We start from the raw sequence: 19934 nt of genomic DNA, 5'->3' as shown, positions 1-19934 counted from the left end.
ATCTTGTTTGTAGGTTTTTCCCTTTCATCAGTTTAAGTATATTCTGCCACTCCCTTCTGGCTTGCAGAGTTTCTGCTGAAAGATCAGCTGTTAACCTTACGGGGATTCCCTTGTATGTTATTTGCTTTTCCCTTGTTGCTTTTAATATTTTTTCTTTGTATTTAATTTTTGATAGTTTGATTAATATGTGTCTTGGCGTGTTTCTCCTTGGATTTTTCCTGTATGGGACTCTCTGTGCTTCCTGGACTTGACTGAATGTTTCCTTTCCCATATTAGGGAAGTTTTCAACTATAATCTCTACAAATATTTTCTCAGTCCCTTTCTTTTTCTCTTCTTCTTCTGGGACCCCTATAATTTGAATGTTGGTGCATTTAATGTTGTCCCAGAGGTCTCTGAGACTGTCCTCAATTCTTTTCATTCTTTTTTCTTTATTCTGCTCTGCGGTGGTTATTTCCACTATTTTATCTTCCAGGTCACTTATCCGTTCTTCTGCCTCAGTTATTCTACTATTGATTCCTTCTAAAGAATTCTTAATTTCATTTATTGTGTTGTTCATCATTGATTGATTGCTCTTTAGTTCTTCTAGGTCCTTTTTAAATGTTTCTTGTATCTTCTCCATTCTATTTCCGAGATTTTGGATCATCTTTACTCTCATTACTCTGAATTGTTTTTCAGGTTGACTGCCTATTTCCTCTTCATTTGTTTGGTCTGGTGGGTTTTTACCTTGCTCCTTCATCTGCTGCATATTTCTCTGTCTTCTCATTTTGCTTAACTTACTGCATTTGGGATCTCCTTTTTGCAGGCTGCAGGTTTGTAGTTCCTGTTGTTTTTGGTGTCTGCCTCCAGTGGGTAAGGTTGGTTTAGTGGGTTGTGTAGGCTTCCTGGTGGAGGGGACTGGTGCCTGTGTTCTGGTGGATGAGGCTTGTCTTTGTGGTGGGCAGGACCGTGTTTGGTGGTGTGTTTTGGGGTGTCTGTGACCTTATTATGATTTTAGGCAGCCTCTCTCCTAATGGGTGGGGTTGTGTTCCTGCCTTGCTAGTTGTTTGGCATAGGGTGTCCAGCACTGTAGCTTGCTGGTCGTTGAGTGGAGGTGGGTCTTAGCGTTGAGATCGGAGATCTCTGGGAGAGCTTTTGCTGTTTGATATTACGTGGAGTCAGGAGGTCTCTGGTGGACTAACGTCCTGAACTCGGCTCTCCCATCTCAGAGGCTCAGGCTTGACACCCGGCCAGAGCACCAAGACCCTGTCAGCCACACGGCCAGGTATGTGGGGATTTTCTTGCCTTTTGGGAAGTCTGAGGTCTTCTGCCAGCTTTCAGTAGGTGTTCTGTAGGAGTTCTTCCACATGTAGATGTATTTCTGATGTATTTGTGGGGAGGAAGGTGATTTCCACGTCTTACTCCTCTGCCATCTTGAAGGTCTCTCTCATTTAATAACAAATTATCTGGTTCCTTTTTGGCAACTGCAAAAACAATTACCTTGGGGATCCCAATGGCTGTCCTTGCACATGACATTCACTGACTTGCAGGACGTCTCATTGAGGGTCCCAATCATTTGTCATCTTGCAAACTGAAGCCCTTATCTCACCTGGCCATCACCTCTCTGCATCTCCTCTGTGGGGACCTAGGCCCCTCGGTTCCTACTTGTGCAGTGGCTTCTCAGGGCCTGCCGTCACTCACTGTCTTGGGCTAAGCCTGGAGGTCCCCTTTCAAAGGCAAAGACTCCCACCTGGCTCAGACACTTGATACATTAAGTGCCACTCTTGTCTATTCACACCCGGGCAACATTTTTTTAAAAAAGTCAGCTTTGCAAGTCAGTGGGCTGGAAACTCCCCAGGCAGAAATGGAACAAAGGACAGGAAAACCCAGCTAGGTTTACTTAAATTGAAGGTACTGAGGAGAGGACAGCTGAGGTGCTACACTGGGAACCGGGAGATGACAGAAAAGGGAAGGTCCCAGGGTGCGCGCAGACTGACATGGCCACCGTCACAATTTGTTCAGGGCGCGTCCAGGCTACAGATGCCAGCAACTGATGGCACCCGGAAACTCTTTCTCCCTCCTCTGCCCCCTCCCATGGCACACACCCATTTATCTGAGGGTGCAGGACCTGCTAACACAGCAGAGAAGGGTTAATGCATCCCCAGAAAACTGAGAATTGCTGCTCAGCTTGTAGGGAATGGTGGATGCCCCGTTTTTCTGTCAAATCATGTGCCTGGTATTGTGTAAGTAACAGAGGCGCTATACATACTCTAGTTGACCGAAGCACGTAAAGAAAATAGAAACGCAGTGCTGGAAAGCGCCCAGAGAAAACTTGATTACCTTGTCACCCAGGAGCAAACGTTCATTTCAACTCCTGAATAGAACAAAGCATCTTGAAAGAGAATGAAAATGCAGATGAGACAGTTATCAGATAGTGGCTATCAGGACAAGAGAGATCCTTCACTTGACAGCAGTTTAGTCCTCGGGAGTTTCGGTTAAGGCTCGTCTAGAATTGCCCGCTCACAAATGCTCCTTGTTATTTGCTTAGAGTAGCCCTGCTGCCATCCCATTGTCAAGGAAACTGGCTGTGAGTTTTTAACCATTACAGCTGCGATGATGAAACAGTGAAGGAGATCTGTCTCTAAGTCAAAAAGTGCACCCAGAGATAAGGTTCACTTTCAATGCCCTGCGGCTGCTTCTGATGACATGGCACTGCACTTCTCAGTAAGTGGGGATCCAAGGCTGATTCATCTCAGAGTGAGCAAATGTCTCTTTCTCTCTAATAATACCCTGGGCTCCACCTCCTAATAATTTCATTACATGGTGGGGGCGGAGGGGGGATAGGAAAAGTGACAGAGAATGATTTATAAATATATGGCAAACTTTTAAATAAAGAAAAGGGGAAAACAAAACCCCTTGAAACTCTATTACTAGCAGGGACAGAACTAATACTGGTGCTATGGACATGGTAACAGGCAGGTCATATAGACTCTGGGGGTAGCATTCTATGCCTGTGTGTTGGCTAAGTAACTGAGGTGTGCAAATCCACGCGAAGGTGAGTCACATTAAAATAACACCTACAGTTTTTGTTGATGCTTGTGTAAGAGGCTTGTTTCCCACCGTTGCAGATACTTTAGTGATTAAAATGAGAACATGCGTTCTGCCAAGATTTCTGAGGAAATATGTGAATTTAGAAAATAGGGTACAGGATATAATAAAATATCTCAATATTTTGAGGAAGTTTCAGTTAATTGAGAAAGCTACAAATTAAGAAACAACAACAACAAAGAAGGAGATGATTGCATTGCCTCTAACTGAAGGCATTCTGCTTTTTGTTTCTTCTGGGGGTTCTAGGATTTTCAAGGATTTTCTAGGATTTGTATATAAAATGTACAAAAACTTGCTGAAATATCTCACTTGGTTTTATGTTCACTAATTCAGTTTTCACCCAAAGCAATGTAAACATATTTCCATGTATACAGAAGAAATGGATGGAATGAAAAAAAAAAAGGAGAAAGAAAGGAAGACAAAGAAAAATCAGAATCTCTTATTAATCTATTAGCCTAAAATTCATCAACACATGTAAAATGACTACTTTTATAGCCATATTGATTACTGTATTTGATACCCAATTTAATGAATTATCAGGCCGAAAATTCCATTACCTGGTATAACGTCTACCCTCTTTCACAGTTATTGAAAACTATGTTAATGTATGTAGCTATTTGTTCAAAGTTTGCATTTCAAACGTAATAAAGTTTTGGAATGCAAATCACCTCATTTGTTTTCATTACTTGAAATGCTGCTTGGGGAAATTTTTAGGCAAGTTACCAAAAGTATTACACCTCCCCCCAAACAGACCAGGCTTGTAACATGTTCCCAGCCTGCCGTGCTCTCATCTAACTTGTCCCTATGCTAGGTTTTACCCTAAAGAGCTTGACATGTTAAGCACTGTGTGTTAATTTGCCTTTACTCTGTATAGGGCCAGGCATGTGCAGCACCTGCCCTGCACCTGACACTGTGCTAGGTGCTGATGGATGTGGTCCTGGCTTTCTGCTACTGAGTACAGTCGTGGGAAACAGGAGCACCGCAGGAGACAGGTAAGTCCGGGAAAGGGGGTGGGTTTGGGGAAGGGAACGCATGGATGTGGGATGACAGTGCACCACGTGCAATTCGCTAGAAGACATCCAACCACTGGGAGATTTGCAGCAAACTCCTTCTGCCAGCAGTTTCCAAATACTCAGGGTGGCAGCACCTTTTCTGCCTTGGCCAACGAGTGTTTATGACTGTGGCAACAATTTGAATCCCTGAGTTACATTTTAGGACTATTTCAGAAAATTAATCAGAAGTTCCGTAGCAGGAAAAAAAAAAAGTTGCCTGCCTTATATATGGTCCTTATTACTCACTTGTGTTTTTAGCAGTGTGTAGATTTCTCTTTTGGGGGTAAGGCAACATACCTAGCTACCTAGATAAACATGTCATTTGTATTTTACACCTTGGGTTATTTATTTATTCTTCATCCCCCAAGAGATAGGTTTTATTGCTGATTACACTGTACAGGAAAAAAAAAGAAAGAAAGAAAAGACGAAGTAAAAAGTAAACTCTACTTTTAAGGGCTTAACAGACCATGAATCCTCTCAGTTGCTTTTCAATTTCTGTGCACTGAGATTGAGTTTGAATTCACTGTCACCACAGTTGACTCAAAAAGTTTCTTTAAAAAGGGTAAATTCAACTTTCGTTATAAAAAACAAATGTACCAGGCAGCAAAATATGTGGGAAAGAGAGTGGGGAAAATATTGTCTGAACTTCAGTAGAATCTGATGAATTCTCAGGAACACTGGGGAAATTTGTCGCCAATTGTCAGGACTTCACCCAACTTTCTAGAAACATCTGTAGTGCAAGAGATGCTGCTCCGGTTTCCTCTAAATTTCAAAGAATATAACACCTACTAGAAGCCAGATTCTCAGAGAGCACTCGAGAAATTTTAGACTGACTCAGCGAAATGTCACACGAACAGGTAGCCCATGGGCTCTCTAAGACACTGAGCGTGCATTTTTTTTTTTTTTCTTTTCTTTTTTTGGCTGCATTGGGTCTTCGTTGCTGCACGCGGGCTTTCTCTAGTTGTGGGGAGCAGGGCTACTCTTCTTCGCGGTGCGCGGGCTTCTCATTGCAGTGGCTTCTCTTTGTTGCAAAGCACAGGTCCTAGGCACGCAGACTTAAGTAGTTGTGGCCCGCGGGCTCAGTAGTTGTGGCTTGCGCGCTCAGTAGTTGTGGCTCGCGGGCTCTAGAGTGCAGGCTCAGTAGTTGTGGCGCACGGGCTTAGTTGCTCCGCGGCACGTGGGATCTTCCCGGGCCAGGGCTCGAATCAATGTCTCCTGCACTGGCAGGCGGATTCTTAACCCCTGAGCCACCAGGGAAGCCTGAGCGTGCATTTCTGACAATCGTTAAGTAGGAAACCCATGTTTGCTGCATTCTGCTGAATCTGAATCTTATTTTAACAATTTAACGGTTTTCTGCTGGATTTTAACTGGTAGCCATGAAAAGAATGAACTGAACATGTCATTCTGATATATTTTTAAGGTAGTGAAATAGCCTATTGCACAATGAAATATTACTCAGTTGACATCTATATAGCAGTATATCTTTGGATTAAAGAGATGACCCCAAGAGATTCAAGTTGTTTTTCCAGTAAGGGTGATTGCTATGCCTGGAACCAGAAATATTAAGGCGACATGAGCAAAGGCTGAAGGTGCTTTCAGGGAACAAGCAGAGCAAACAGAATTATAGAAAATACGGGATCAATTGTCAAAACTCCAGTAATACCCAGCCTTGTACGGAATTTATCTGGCCCACAAAAAATTGTCATTCTTGGTAAAATTTATACTCCCACTTGAGTATCTTATGTTACTTATAAGACAACCATTTTTCATTCCAACCGACCATCCTGTTTAAGAGAAAATATCACAATAAGATGGGGAAAAACAGTGTATGGCTGTTTTATGGCCAAAAAATTAATCATCAAAAAATTTTTGAATGATTAAATTTGAAAAATAATTCTATTTTCAACAGCTATAAAATCAGAACACATAACAAATTCTAGGGGAGACTGCTCGGTTGTATAAAATATTCAATTATCTCCCCACTGAGACATTCAATAGTTTATTACTTCAACAATTTAATTGCAAAGGATAGACATTTATTATTTTTACAAGTATGGTTATAACTTACTACTTACTCTGCCAGGCAGTAAAAGTCACTCCGGAATATCAATGTTACATTTTTTTCTGACCTAGAATTCTTCCTGTTAATGATGATTACTGCCAAGTTAGAACACATGTGATATTATTTCCGGAAATGCTGACATTTCAAAGACATCACCTTCTAAACTTGAAGAGGAAGCTATCTTTGTTGTTTGTTAAGGATTTTTTATTTTTGCTTCTCAGGCTCAGTAAATTACTAATGCTTCCCTTTAATTCCTTAACATTCTCACTTATTGAAACCTTTAAAAATACTAGAATACTTGCTTTTATTGTCACTGTTGTTTTAAAAATTCTTTTTCTACATGGTGTGAAATCATCAGAGAGAAAGAAACAGGATTATTCTTATCAAAAGCGGCATAACTCTGATTAGTAATACTTAAGTTTATTTGAAAAAGGAATTAAATGCTTTGTATGCTGTTTCTGTTTTCTATGTTGTGACATTTTACTAATTTCATTAGCAAGTTAAGCAGTGATAACAGTAAGTTAAGTCGTAAAAGGGAAGAAAGCGTGGTTTTTGTACTTCCTGAACGTATCCATTTAGCCAAGTTCTATCTTCTGTGGTTCTACCAGAATTATGTTTGGAAAACACCAAACCATTTAAATATATCTTTAAATTGAAAATCATGTCATTTAAATTAGTATAGAACAAAGGTTTTATGGTTGGAAGATCTGAGATTGGGTCTATGCGCCATGATTTACCAGACACGTGATTTTTGGCAAATTATTTAACATTTTAGACACCTTTTCACCATTGTAAATTGGATAATAACCACACACCATTTCACTGGTGGGGAGGCACGGGAGGCAGCTCATGAGAGAAAACAGGAAGAACTGCTTTGTAAAAGCGAGGGCAGCACACAGCAGGTGGAATGTTATTTTTGTTCTTTAAGTTCATATGAAAAATGCCTTTCGAAATTTTCGGAGGAAACACTCAAGATTTCTAACCTACAATTCCCAACAAGAGATCCTCCACTCTTTTCTTTCACGTGTAAAAAAAAGTTGCTGAAATGACCTAACCACTTTTTCAGATGGCCACACTTGAGTTATGCTAACTTTTCTACTCTAGATTCCTTTTCATTGTCCGCTTATTTCAAATAAATAGAAATATTGTTTTTATCTTCTCCAGGCCTATAACTATGTTTTCATTTTCTTTTATAGCCTGTTCCTTTCTGGCTTCATCAAAAAATTCAGCCTCTTCACAGTTCAAAGTACCACACACATTCTAGGTTTGTGATACAAAGTTTCTCTTTCCCACATTAAAACTGTTTTAGATTTAAGTTTCTTGCCATGTTGGCTCATATTTAAATACTTACTAATGAAACTGGCAATGGTATTTACTTTCAATTTGATTAACTCTGCCTAGAACTTTTACTGTTCAAAGATCTGCTCTGGTCTCCCGCTGAATAGCAATCCTCTCCTATTTTCTTTCTTCTCTTCTGGCTTTGCATGGCTGTGTGCAAGGCCACCAGAGATGCCTTTCCTCACCTGTGTGTGTGTCAAGAACTCTAGTTCATCCTTTAGGACTCCATTCAGAAGTCCCTTTGCTCCTACTGTGCCCCATAAACATCTTTATGGGAGCAGCTTTTAGATTGGAATTACAATTATCGAGTTATACTTCATTCTGCCCCTCAGATTACGGATCCACACTGGCAAGACAAAGCCCAAGATTTTTTCATATTGGTATTTCTAACACGTAACAGAAAGTTCATAAATGTTCATTAAATGGCAAAATGACTACATTTTTCTTTAGAAAGGAGCTGCCAGTTTTTCTTTAATATGGCAACAGGTGGCAATTTGGATTTTTGTCTCTGTTTTCTGTAGGATGTGATCATCATGGCACCTGCATCACTGATTCTTCTGGGGGCCACAGTGATACTGCAAGTAGACTTACTTCCTGATAAAAAATGTAAGCACCGTCTATTAAATTCAATATTTCTTTTTTTGAGAAAAAGTACATTACAAAAAGGATAGCATTATTTTCTCCTAAATAATAATTAACTAGGAAATGATCATTTTTTAAAAAGGGATGGAACATTTATTCTTATCAGAATGCAAACTCTTTAAACCTGCTATATTTTAAGAAAGCAAAGTCGGCTGATATGCACACTTTATGCTGCAGGTTACCCACACTTCATATTCCAAGTGTGGGTAAACGGGCACTCAGAATAAAGCTGCAGCTGATGGCCGTATTTGGAACGTCTTCCCAGGCAAGGGAACGGTTCCAAGTCCTCACAACCAAAGAATAAGAAGCTTCCAGTATGTTTGCTTCAGAAACTTGTTGATCAATGGGTTTAAGAAAAAAAGAACTGTCACATGGTTCCCCCATCAGCACTGTCTAAGAGACCTTGCTATGACCACGACAATCTTCTGTATCTGCACTGTCCAGTGATAAGTGACTATCGAGCACTTGAAATATGGCTCATGCAACGAAGACAATGAACATTTGAGTTTATTTAAATTAAATAGCCACATGTGGCCAGTGGCTACCATAATGGGCAGTGCAGTACAGACAGAGCCTCAGAATACTGTATGTGGCAGGTGTGGAAGCAGAGTCGGGGAAGGCTACTGAATATTAAAGGTCAGTGGAAACATCCTCACATGTAGTAAATTAATCAAAGGAGGTTTCATAATTGTACAATATTGTAATTTTAGCAAAAATTATAAAGTTGTATAAACATATGCCCAAGAAAAAAAATAATGAATGTATCACATGTTAATGTCACTCTCGGTGATAGAAGTGTGGATAAATTTTCCTTTTCTTTTTTGATCATTTGTGCTTTCCAAGATTTCTAAAAAGAACAGGCATTGATTTTGTAATTTAAATGAAATCTTTTATTTTGTGAAAGCTTTTATTTTCAAGGCAACATTAGAGAGCGGTTCATTAACGGGGGGAATAGAACACTTTTCTTTCTATAAATGCCTATTTGAATAATTTTGCTCACAAGTTTTTTTGACCTTGAATAATAAGAAATAAATCCTTTTAACATCATGAACCAGTACATATGCAAATATGAGTACACTTATATAATAGAAACAAGAGGTTCATGAAACAGTACTTCTTATATATGTGATGCACCTGGTATTTTCTATTCTATTTTCTTCCATGTCATTAAACACATTGCTACCCACAAACTAATACATTATTGCAGTCCATTAATGGATAATGACCCTTTGAAAATTATGCTTGTATTGAGTAATGATATAGTAAAATATTCAGATTTCAATAAAATACCTATAGATGTTATAGGTAAATACCTGGGCAAAGTAAAAAGAAAATGAGTTAAAAACAGTTCTAAGGAAACTCTTCCCAAGATTATTTCAGTGTTATACATTCTGATCGCCATAATAAAATACTATACTACACAACAAAATACTTAACAACTTTAAAATGCTATGTATAATTAAACATTGTGTGGCTTTTTTCTTTTGATCTACAGTTTTACTTCTCCCACCCGTCAATTTCACCATTAAAGTTATCAATTTAGCTCAAGTTCTTTTACGCTGGGAACCAAATACTGATCAAGAACAAAGAAATGTCCAGCTAGGGTATCACGTGAAAATAAATGCTCCACAAGAAGAAGATGTAAGTGTTTATTCTGACGGCAATCCTTATTTAAATTTTAATTTTGACTGCATCTTCCTTATCAAAGGAATTTTAACTAAAAAAATAGAAAACCACTAAAGGGCCTTTTGTTATATTCCCGGTAGAGCAATGTCTCTATTGAAATGACTGAGAACTAGTGCCACACCTGCATTAAACAGCAGCTCGGAACATTTTAACTTTGGGACAATTCTTCCACTTAAAAATCAACTTTAGTAACTTCTGAGGTACAATGGTTCAGATATTGGTTTTATACAATTTCCTCTAAAATAGCCAAAAGAACAGAAGAGAAAAGCCGAATAAAAGAGGAGGAGGGCAGGGTACCTAATCGAAGAGGCCAAGTTCGAATTCCAGTTCGGCCACTTCCTGACTTTAGAATCGTGGACCAGTCACTTAACCTCTCAGAGCCCCAACTTCACTGCAGACATACATTAAAGCACCAGGTCCCTAGTAGATGCTCAATAAAATTAAACAAATTAAATTGCAGTCAATATGGAATTCTAGAGAATTTTCTGTCAAAAGTTACCTCTGGTGAGGAGACTGGAACTAGAGGTGGTGGTCAAAGGAAACTGGAGCCTTCATTGTAACATTTTGTTTTTATAAGAAGCATTTATTCAGGTATCCTTGAAGAATTAATTTTTATATTTTTATTATGTATTTTTAAAACATGTACACATCTCGAACTGGGTAATTTATTTATTCATTTTTTTGTTTGTTTGTTTTTTTAAAGGAATTCCTTTTTATTTATTTATTTATTTTTGGCTGTGTTGGGTCTTCGTTTCTGTGCGAGGGCTTTCTCTAGTTGCGGCAAGCGGGGGCCACTCTTCATCGCGGTGCGCGGGCCTCTCACTATCGCTGCCTCTCTTGTTGCGGAGCACAAGCTCCAGACGCGCAGGCTCAGTAGTTGTGGCTCACGGGCCTAGTTGCTCCGCGGCATGTGGGATCTTCCCGGACCAGGGCTCGAACCCGTGTCCCCTGCATTGGCAGGCAGACTCTCAACCACTGCGCCACCAGGGAAGCCCTATTTATTCATTTTTAAAACCACTTTATTTTGATATAACTGACCTGTAAAAAGCTGCACCTATTTAATGTCTACAGCTTGATGAGTTTAGGGATAAGAACATAACCTTGAAACAGTGGGTTTAATTTTTTCTAGCAAAACGATTTCATTGCATTCTGTTTACGTGCCATTTTAAAAGTGGAAGAAAACGCCTAGTTGATTAAAATAGTTCTCTCAGGGCCACTTCCCCTTTGCATATCATGACTTGTGGGTCTTATTTTTAGTACGAAACCAGGAACACTGAGAGCAGACGCATAACCATCCTTCATAAAGGCTTCTCAGCAAGTGTGCAGACGGTCCCGTGGAACGACCGCTCCCTCCAGCCAAGCAGCTGGGTTTCCGCGGAGCTTAAAGCCCCACCAGGTAAGGCAGGCCTCTAAGAGCCCAGTTTTATATTTCAGGCTTTGTAAACACAGGGAAGTCAGAAAACAAACACACCTCAGTTTTCTCTTCTTTTGTTAGTCACCAGTTCCTGCCCTGTGTCCTTTTACCTCATCAACATCCTCACCAAGACCATGATCACTTCTCAGTGTCATGACCCAGCCAACTGTGTCTGGCACGTCCCTGCCAGCACTGCGGATATTTCTCACTCCCCAGCTCAAAAGACAGAGGGTCATAAACAAAATCTGGGCCAATCAGGTCTCTCATAATTGGGTCCCAGGCCATCTTTCCAACCACTCCCTACGTGATTCCTCCGCTTCTCAGATGGATTTCCAGCCATGACCCCTACACACCAGCACAGTCCTGCCTCGGAGCCCTCGCTTTCCTGGGCTCACCTGACTGCTTTTCTGAATCCTTCCTATACTTCATAGCCCAAATCAAATCGTACCTGCTCTGTGAAGCCCTTTTTGATGTCCCCAATCACCACCCTTTCTAAAGAAACAAGCAGAAGCTGTCATGGCAATGTCTTGTTCTTTTTTTTTTTTTTAATTTTTATTGGAGGATAGTTAATTTACGCTGTTGTGTTACTTTCCGGTGTACAGCAAAGTGAATGAGTTATACATATACATATATCCACTCTTTTAAAAAATCTTTTTGACCATCTAGGGTCTCCTGGAACCTCAATTGTGAATTTAACTTGCACCACGAACACCAAGGCAAATAATTACACACACTTACGGCCATACCAAGTTTCTCTTCACTGCACCTGGCTTGTTGGCAAGGATGCCCCTGAGGATACGCAGTATTTTCTCTACTATAGGTTAGTATCTGTTTTCACTTTCGCGAGTGGGTTGTTTCCTCCAGCCTTAAAAACTTATGAGTGTTCCAATTCAGGTATGGCTCTTGGACTGAAGAATGCCAAGCATACAGCAAAGACACCTTGCAGAGGAATATCGCCTGCTGGTTTCCCAGGACTTTTATCAATAGCAAAGGGCGCGACTCGCTTGCAGTGTATGTTAACGGCTCAAGCAAGGAAGCTGCGATCAAGCCTTTCGATGAGCTCTTTGCCCTTCATGCCATTGGTAAGATGGGCTTGACTCAAAGCCAAAATAACCGAATCGCAGAATCTCAGCACTGGGAGGGGTTATAAGGATCACCTTGTTTAACTACTTGTCTGATGCTAAGTGACCATCTGCCCGCTGCTTAAGAACCACAGGGTCAAGGTTTCTCAGCCTCCGCGCTCCTGATACATTTGGCGAAAGAACTCTGTGTGGGGGCTATCCTGTGCCTTACCAGGTGTTCAGTAGCAGCCCTGGTCTCCACCTACGAGATGCCAGTAGCACCTCCTCCCCCCCCAAGTTGTGACAATAACAACGTCCCCTAGGGGATAAAATCTCCCTCGTTGAGGATCACCGCTCCAGGGAAAGTAAACTCACTGCTGAAAGAACCCCATATCATCTCTCAGCAGCTCTGGATGCTTTGGTAACATTTCTGCCCATGGGTCCTGTGATGGGCTGGTGCCACCCCCAAACAGGTCTGATTCTTTTCCCCACAAGATGGTCCCTCAGCTATCCAAAGGCAGCCAGGTTTCCCATCCTGAGATCTCTCTTCCCCGGGCTACCGGCCCCCAATTTCTCATGCATTCCTCTTATGATCCTCTACCCTTCTGGACTTTCTCCTCTGGGTGTTCTTGAGTTAGAGTGTCCCCCTTACCATGTGATTCTCAGATCTAAGCATATTATTTAAGCTTTCACTTGCTCAGTTCTCAAAACTGGAGACCTTCTCCTTCATCCGAGATACTTGTATTAATGCAGCTCACCAGGAGCCTCTCACACAACATTTCTGGTTCTGAACGTTCAAGGTTTCAGTGGTGGCCTGCTTATTAGCGTGGGCTGTGGAGCCAGGCTGCCTGGACTTGGATCCTGGCTCCTCCACTGACTTGCTGAGTGACCTTAGACAAGCTGGTCACTTCTCTGGGCCTCAGTCTTTTTATCTGAAATATGGGGAGAAATCAATACTTCCTACAAGGTCTTCGTGACAGTTAAGTATGTTAATAATTATAAAGTGCTTAGAAGAGTGCCTGGCCTAAGTAGCCAATAAATACGCAAAATGTTATTGTTTAAAGGACATGGTTTGGCATGTGACATCTATATCTGTTTCTATGTTTCTATCATCTATATGTGTATCAAACGGAGTATAACTTTCTTTAAAGAATCACAGCACTTGCTAAAGGGGTTATATAATTCTCTTCGATAGAGTATTACTTAGTTTGATGACCTAAAACTATCACTTTCATGAAAATAGGTAATAAAAAATGCTGAGGGGGACCTGAGAAACAATGATATTAAGATGCCAGTGGACACAGCCTGGGACAGACCATGGGCATTTTCTTGTGTGATATTCATTTTATTGAGACCAATTTCTCAGATTACTAAAAGAAATAAATGCTCTTTTGATGAAAAATTTTTTGGCTTAGGGGATGGTAGGCTCTGGAGCCAGTGGGCCCCATTCTTAGCTCGTCCCTATGACTCAGTAACTGTGAGATCTAAGTCACATAACTTAAGACAAGGCCACTCACTTAGAAATAATTTCTATCCACATCAAGTGGCCATAAAACAATCATGTGAGATCTCAGGGGGAAGAACTGTGGAGTTATATGTAAAGACAAGTTTAGCCCAATCCGTTCTTCTTCTGTAAGAGAAAACTAAATCCTCACAACAAACCAAAACAAGATACACAAAACAAAATGAAATAAAAACTGAGGTCCAGGAAGAGGAAATAATCAGTCCAGCCACACACCTGCTTCGTAGAGCAGGGCTTCGTGGAGGCTCCAGGGCATTTTCTCTCCAGGATCAGGTTTACCCTCAGATTGGTCCAACTCGAGAAGTAAAAATGGATGGTGGGCTGGGTCTTGCAGTAAGCTGAAGGAAAAGGCATTTAACCATTCGATGCCGTATGAAGTAGGAATCCTTGAGGTTTACGGGAGAGATCTCTCCTTTAGCACCACAAGACGAGAGTCAGATGTGAGCCGTTGGAGTCCTGTGGCTTGCAGATTCATTGATTAAATCCTGGTGTACAGTACTCGAGAAGACGTAGCTTAGAGATGCCTTGAGAAATGTGGGTGGATTAAATTTATCAACCGTGATCACCGACCTCTCGGTTCTTTAACCTAGATCGAGTAAATCCTCCAGCAAAAGTCACAGCAGAGATTGAAGGAACCTGTCTCTCTATCCAATGGGAGAAACCAGTTTCTGCTTTTCCGGTCCATTGCTTTGATTACGAAGTGAAAATTTACAACACAAGGAAGGGGTATTTTCAGGTAATGCTTCAGCTCATTCTGATATTTGATGATAGATTTCTTTTAGACACATTTAAAAAATTATTGTCAGTGACTGCGCTGGTTACACCTTGGAACTAACAAGGTCAAAGGTAATCTAATCTACATCTACCTGGGTTTTATGAAAATAAATCAAACCTTACTGGCTTTTTGTCTTGAAAGGATCTATTACTTTTGGTTGAAAATAATGCAACAGATCAGGTAAAAGTTCATTAGCACTACTGTTGGTGAAATGGTGCAGCTGCTACGGAAAGCAGTACGGGGATTTCTCAAAAATTAAAAATAGAATTATCGTATGACCCAACCTTTCTACTTCTGGGTACATATCCAAACGAATTGAAAGCAGGGTCTCAAAGATCTTTGTCCATCCGTGTTCATAGCAACATTATTCACAATAGCCAGAAGAAGGAAGCAACCTAAGTGTCCATCGACAGAGGAATGGATAAACAAAATGTGGTCTATCCATACAATGCAATATTGTTAGCCTTAAAAAGGAAGACAATCCTGACATGTACTGTATCATGGATGGACCTTGAGAACATTATGCTAAGTGAAATAAGCCAGTCACTAAAAGACAAATATTGTATGAATCCACTTATATGAGGTACCTAGAGCAGTCAAATTCATCAAGACAATGGTGGGACAATGGTGCTTTGGGGGGCTGGGGTGAGGGGGGAATGGGGAGTTTTTAATGAGTAGTTTCAGTTTTGCAAGATGAAAAGAGTGCTGGAGATGGGCTGCACAATGTGAATGTACTTTACTACTGAACCATGCACTTAAAAATGGTTAAGATAGTAACTTTTGTGTTATGTGCATTTTACCACAACTTAAAAAAAAACTGCCTCCTTAGCCCTAATGGACAAAAAGTTCAAGGGGAAAGGAACTGAATGAAAGTCAATATTTATTGAGCATCAACTATGCATTATGCTTTATTATCCTCACAGTTACTCTATTACGTAATGATCATTTTCATTTTACAGGAAAGTGAGGCACAGAGAGATTAAGTAAGTTGCCCAAAGTCACAAAGCAAGAATACAATAGAAGTCAGGATTCAAACTTCTGCCTTACAAATTCAATTCAATTCAATTCAATTCAATTCAATTCAATTCAATTCGGGTTAATAAATATTTACAAGCCGGCTTCTCTGTGGGATATACAGAGATAAATAGGTACTGTTTCTGCTATCAAGGGGCCTGGTCTACTGGATGCACTCACTCATCCTCAGAGCTGCCTGACCATCGTAAATGTCAACGTGGATACAAAGGAGGAAGTGGACAAAGCAAGCTGCCAGGGACTCCACCCAGGGGAGGGGAATTGAACGGAATCTTGAAGGATGAATAGAAACTTGCCTAGTGGGAGAAGCAGAGAAGGACTTTTTTTAGCCAGCACTTCCCCATGTATTTAAGCTCACATGGTGAAAGACTGGCTTTCTTTTTTAAATTTCTAATCCACCCTACATTGGTACTTCTGTAAAATACAATAAAAATGATTTGCTAGTAAAATCACATATAGCCAAAGACAAGCCCAGTGATTCTGGGCTTGGACGCCATGGCAATGCCAGGTTGCTATGAAAGCTCCCAAATTGTTGTCTCCATTTCTATATTTATCTCCTCAAGGATCAGCAATAAACAGCTCCTGACTCACACCGGTCCTCCAACCACACTTGGAGTGCCAGGGGTTCTAGGCAGAAGGAGCAACTCCACAGCACGAGTGAGCATGGTTCCTTCAGCCAAGTGGCAGTAATTTAGTCAGCCTGGACGTAAGGCCAACGTTGGAATCATAACTCTAGCTCTTACACTGGGACTTCTCCCAGAATGACTCTAAGATTTTGTTTAAAAAAAGACATGGTTTCTCTTTTTAAAACCATGGTCATAGGCAATGGAAACCACTAAAGTGTTTAGCTTGATAGAAAAATGTGAACACATCTGCAGAATCGCAGAATTATTTTGGTAGCAGCGTGAAAGCTGGGTATGGATGGAGAGGGGACATGTGGACGTAGAACACCAGTTGCATGGCTACTGCAACGGTCCAAGCAAAAAATGATGAGACCTAAAATGGCAGTGGTTTTGGAGCAGGGACGAAGAAGGGAGAAACACATTCAGGAGTATGTAAGATACGGGAGGCCAGGGACACATCTCGGGTTTGGGGTATTAGCTGCATGGTGGGGACACTGACCAGTAGAGAATATAGAAGAAGGGTTTGTGTGTGAGAAAACAGCCTCATTTCAACACTAGACAATGTTAGCCTGTGTTGCCTACGGCAAACTGGCATTTACTGAGTGCTTATTATTAGGTTGAACTGCCCAAAATGGCTGTTTTTGCAGGTCAAAAATGGGTTGTTGAATATTATCAGTTTTCATATGATTCAACCCAATATATCTTTAAACTTGGGCTTTACAAAGTTAATTCCATTTAATTCAATAATCCATTAGGTGGTATGGTTCCTATTTTACAGATGAGAAAACTGAGGCTCAGAGAGGTCAAGGAAATTGCCCTGCAGTTAGTTGGAGGTAGACCTGGGATTCAAACCCCCTTCTTCCTAGATTCAAGGTCCTTGCTCTTTCGGCTTCCTTATGCCCCCTCCACCCCTGGCTCCTTGTCCCCTGGCTTGGGGTGAGACACTGTATCAGGGATCAGCGAACTTTCAATGTAAAAGGCCAGATAGTAGGTATTTTAGGCTTTGCAGATCATACCGTTTTTGTCACAATTACTCAGCTCTGCCATCAATACAAGCAAATAGGCGTAATTTCTGTGTTTGTGGACACTGAAATTTCAATTTCATGTACTTTCCATGAGTCACAAAATATTATTCTTTTTATATTTTTCAAACACTGAAAAATATATAAGTCATTCTTAGCTTGCAGTCCCTAAAAAAACAGGTAGCAGGGCACCCCTGCGAACATGGCGCTGCGAGTGGCGCGCAGCGTGCGGGCCGCGATCTGCAGCCTGCGCGCCATCTCTGCGTCCAACGCGCCCTGCCCGCCGCGGCCCTGGGGACTGCGGGCGGGCGCCGTCCGGGCGCTGCGCACCGGCCCCGCTCTGCTGTCGGGTCGTAAATTCACAGACAAACATGAATGGGTAACAACAGAAAACGGTGTTGGAACAGTGGGAATCAGCAATTTTGCACAGGAAGCTTTGGGAGATGTTGTTTACTGTAGTCTGCCTGAAGTTGGGACAAAATTGAACAAACAAGAGGAATTTGGTGCTTTGGAAAGTGTGAAAGCTGCTAGTGAACTCTATTCTCCTCTATCAGGAGAAGTAACTGAAATTAATGAAGCTCTAGCAGAAAATCCAGGACTTGTCAACAAATCTTGTTATGAAGATGGTTGGCTGATCAAGATGACACTCAGTAACCCTTCAGAACTAGATGAACTAATGAGTGAAGAAGCATATGAGAAATACATAAAATCTATTGAGGAGTGAAAATGGAACCCCTAAATAAACTAGTTTGAAACAACTTAATCTAGCATAGTTGTCTTAAATTAGTGGTGGATAGATTTTTAAAAAGCAACTTTTAGCAAAAGAAACTACTTGAAACAATGTTGCCTGAAGAAAATACCCCTTAACTTCCTAGTGATTTCAGATAAACACTATGCATCTTTTTCACAACACCCTGTGATTTTTAGGCTAGTCTCCAGTTATAATACTCAGAATTCCTGAAATTATCTGTGGTAAAACTAGTTATAAAAATTATGTAATTCAAGGATAACATGGTATCTTAACCTTATATAATATTGTAACTTGCTTACAGCCATCCCTGGATTTGGGTCAAAATACTCAATGAACTTGCCACTGGAAATAAATGACAGTGGAGAAAAGTTTGTTAGTTGTATAGTGTCCAGTGAAGAACATTACTATCTTAATTTTGCAATATACTGTGTTTGCTGGTGCTATTTTTAGACAGTGAAGCAACAGCCTTGCAGGAAAATAAGAAACAATTTAATAATAAAATATTCAACTTCTTAATTAAAAAAAAAAAAAAAACAAAAAAAAAAAACAAAAAAAAACAGGTAGCAGGCCAGATTGGCCATAAACTGTAGTTTGCTGGATCCTGTTGAATGTGACGGAAGCCATGCGATATTGTTAGTTAGGTGATTAGAGAACATCCAGGGACAAGATGAGGGAGGTTATGCATTCTGCTATGTGCCACTCCAGTCTTTCCCTCTGGAAATATCAGTTGGACCCGGATGGATCATCTAGATCTTACAATTGCCTGTTTTATTTATTTTGCTTACTACATAGCTTTCCCCCCAAGGGTGACTGCCAACACCTCCATAGTGAAGCGGTCTAGAATAAACTAATCGATGTGAGTCTTACTGATTTTAAATGGGTCACTGAATACTAAGTCACATTACTTACATACGACCTCCCATCCTGATGATTGGCATAATTTAAATTGCGTGTCCAGGGATTCTTACAATGCTATTTTTTCCCATTTAGACAGAAAAAATGACGACCAATACATTCATCTCCATAATTGATGGTATTTCTGAGTATTCCATTCAAGTGAGAGCAGCAGTGAGCTCTGCGTGCAGAGCCGGGGGGCCCTCCAGTGAGTGGAGTCAGCCTATTTATGTGGGTGAGTATCTCGTGTTTATTTTAAAGCAAGTGATCTTACTTGTGGTTATAACAGATCCTCCTGGAAAGTGTACACCTTCACTTGTGAGTCTTGAAATGCTTTCACGTCCCTACTAAGCCTCATCCTCTGTCAGTCTGCTGCCTTTTCGACCAGAGGTGGATTTACCATGAGGCCAATGAAGCTCCAGTGTTCAAGCTTCTCACTAGCAAGAGCCCTTCCAAAGTCTGGTACTTTTTTTTTTTTTTTTTTTTCCCAGATTATCTGGTTCTACTTCTGTTCAGTTTTTCCAAATTAATTTTTTTTGTTTTGAAATAACTGTAGATTCATATGCAGTCTTAAGGAATAATGTCAAGAGAAGTTCCTCTCAAGAGTAACTTCTTGCAAAACTGTAATATAATATGGCAACCAAAAAAGTGGCATTGCTACAACCCACTGATCTTATTCTGATTTCATCAATTTCATATCTACTCATTTGTGTGTGTATTAGTTCTATGCAATTTTATCCCATGTGCAGGTTCATGTATATGTCACCACAAGGGTCCTTCCTTTTGCCCTTTTTTAAGCACTTTCATTTCTCTCTCCTCTCCTCCATTCCTAACCCCTGTCCACTACTAATCTGGTCTCCATTTCTATAATTTTCCTATACCTAATTTTGAATTTATACTTTTGTCTCATTTCATAAAGAAGATTCCAAAACTGAATAAGCTCAGGGCCCACAAAATCTGGATCCAGCCCTGGGCC

At 40.6% G+C, this 19934-nt stretch overlaps 2 protein-coding genes across 2 annotated transcripts in view; both read left to right on the top strand.

Annotated features, from left to right (window-relative positions):
* Window positions 1–4013: 4013 nt before the first annotated feature.
* IL5RA (interleukin 5 receptor subunit alpha) overlaps window positions 4014–19934 on the top strand; it is a 33819-nt gene continuing 17898 nt past the window's right edge. Inside the window, exons 1-8 of the mRNA XM_061195646.1 lie at window positions 4014–4076; window positions 8058–8142; window positions 9674–9819; window positions 11122–11260; window positions 11945–12098; window positions 12173–12360; window positions 14452–14597; window positions 19055–19193. Of these exons, the coding sequence (XP_061051629.1) occupies window positions 4014–4076; window positions 8058–8142; window positions 9674–9819; window positions 11122–11260; window positions 11945–12098; window positions 12173–12360; window positions 14452–14597; window positions 19055–19193 (1060 nt within the window). The remainder of the gene's footprint in view (window positions 4077–8057; window positions 8143–9673; window positions 9820–11121; window positions 11261–11944; window positions 12099–12172; window positions 12361–14451; window positions 14598–19054; window positions 19194–19934) is intronic.
* Window positions 17508–18294, top strand: LOC133094811 (glycine cleavage system H protein, mitochondrial-like). Its single transcript, XM_061195547.1, has one exon. It carries the CDS (start codon window positions 17516–17518, stop codon window positions 18035–18037), a length of 522 nt encoding a protein of 173 aa, XP_061051530.1. The 5' UTR covers window positions 17508–17515; the 3' UTR covers window positions 18038–18294.

The sequence above is a fragment of the Eubalaena glacialis genome, chromosome 7, assembly GCF_028564815.1.
Source record: "Eubalaena glacialis isolate mEubGla1 chromosome 7, mEubGla1.1.hap2.+ XY, whole genome shotgun sequence".
Classification (NCBI taxonomy): domain Eukaryota; kingdom Metazoa; phylum Chordata; class Mammalia; order Artiodactyla; family Balaenidae; genus Eubalaena; species Eubalaena glacialis.
Note: the sequence above shows the minus strand (reverse complement) of the source record. Positions and strands in the feature narration are given on the sequence as shown.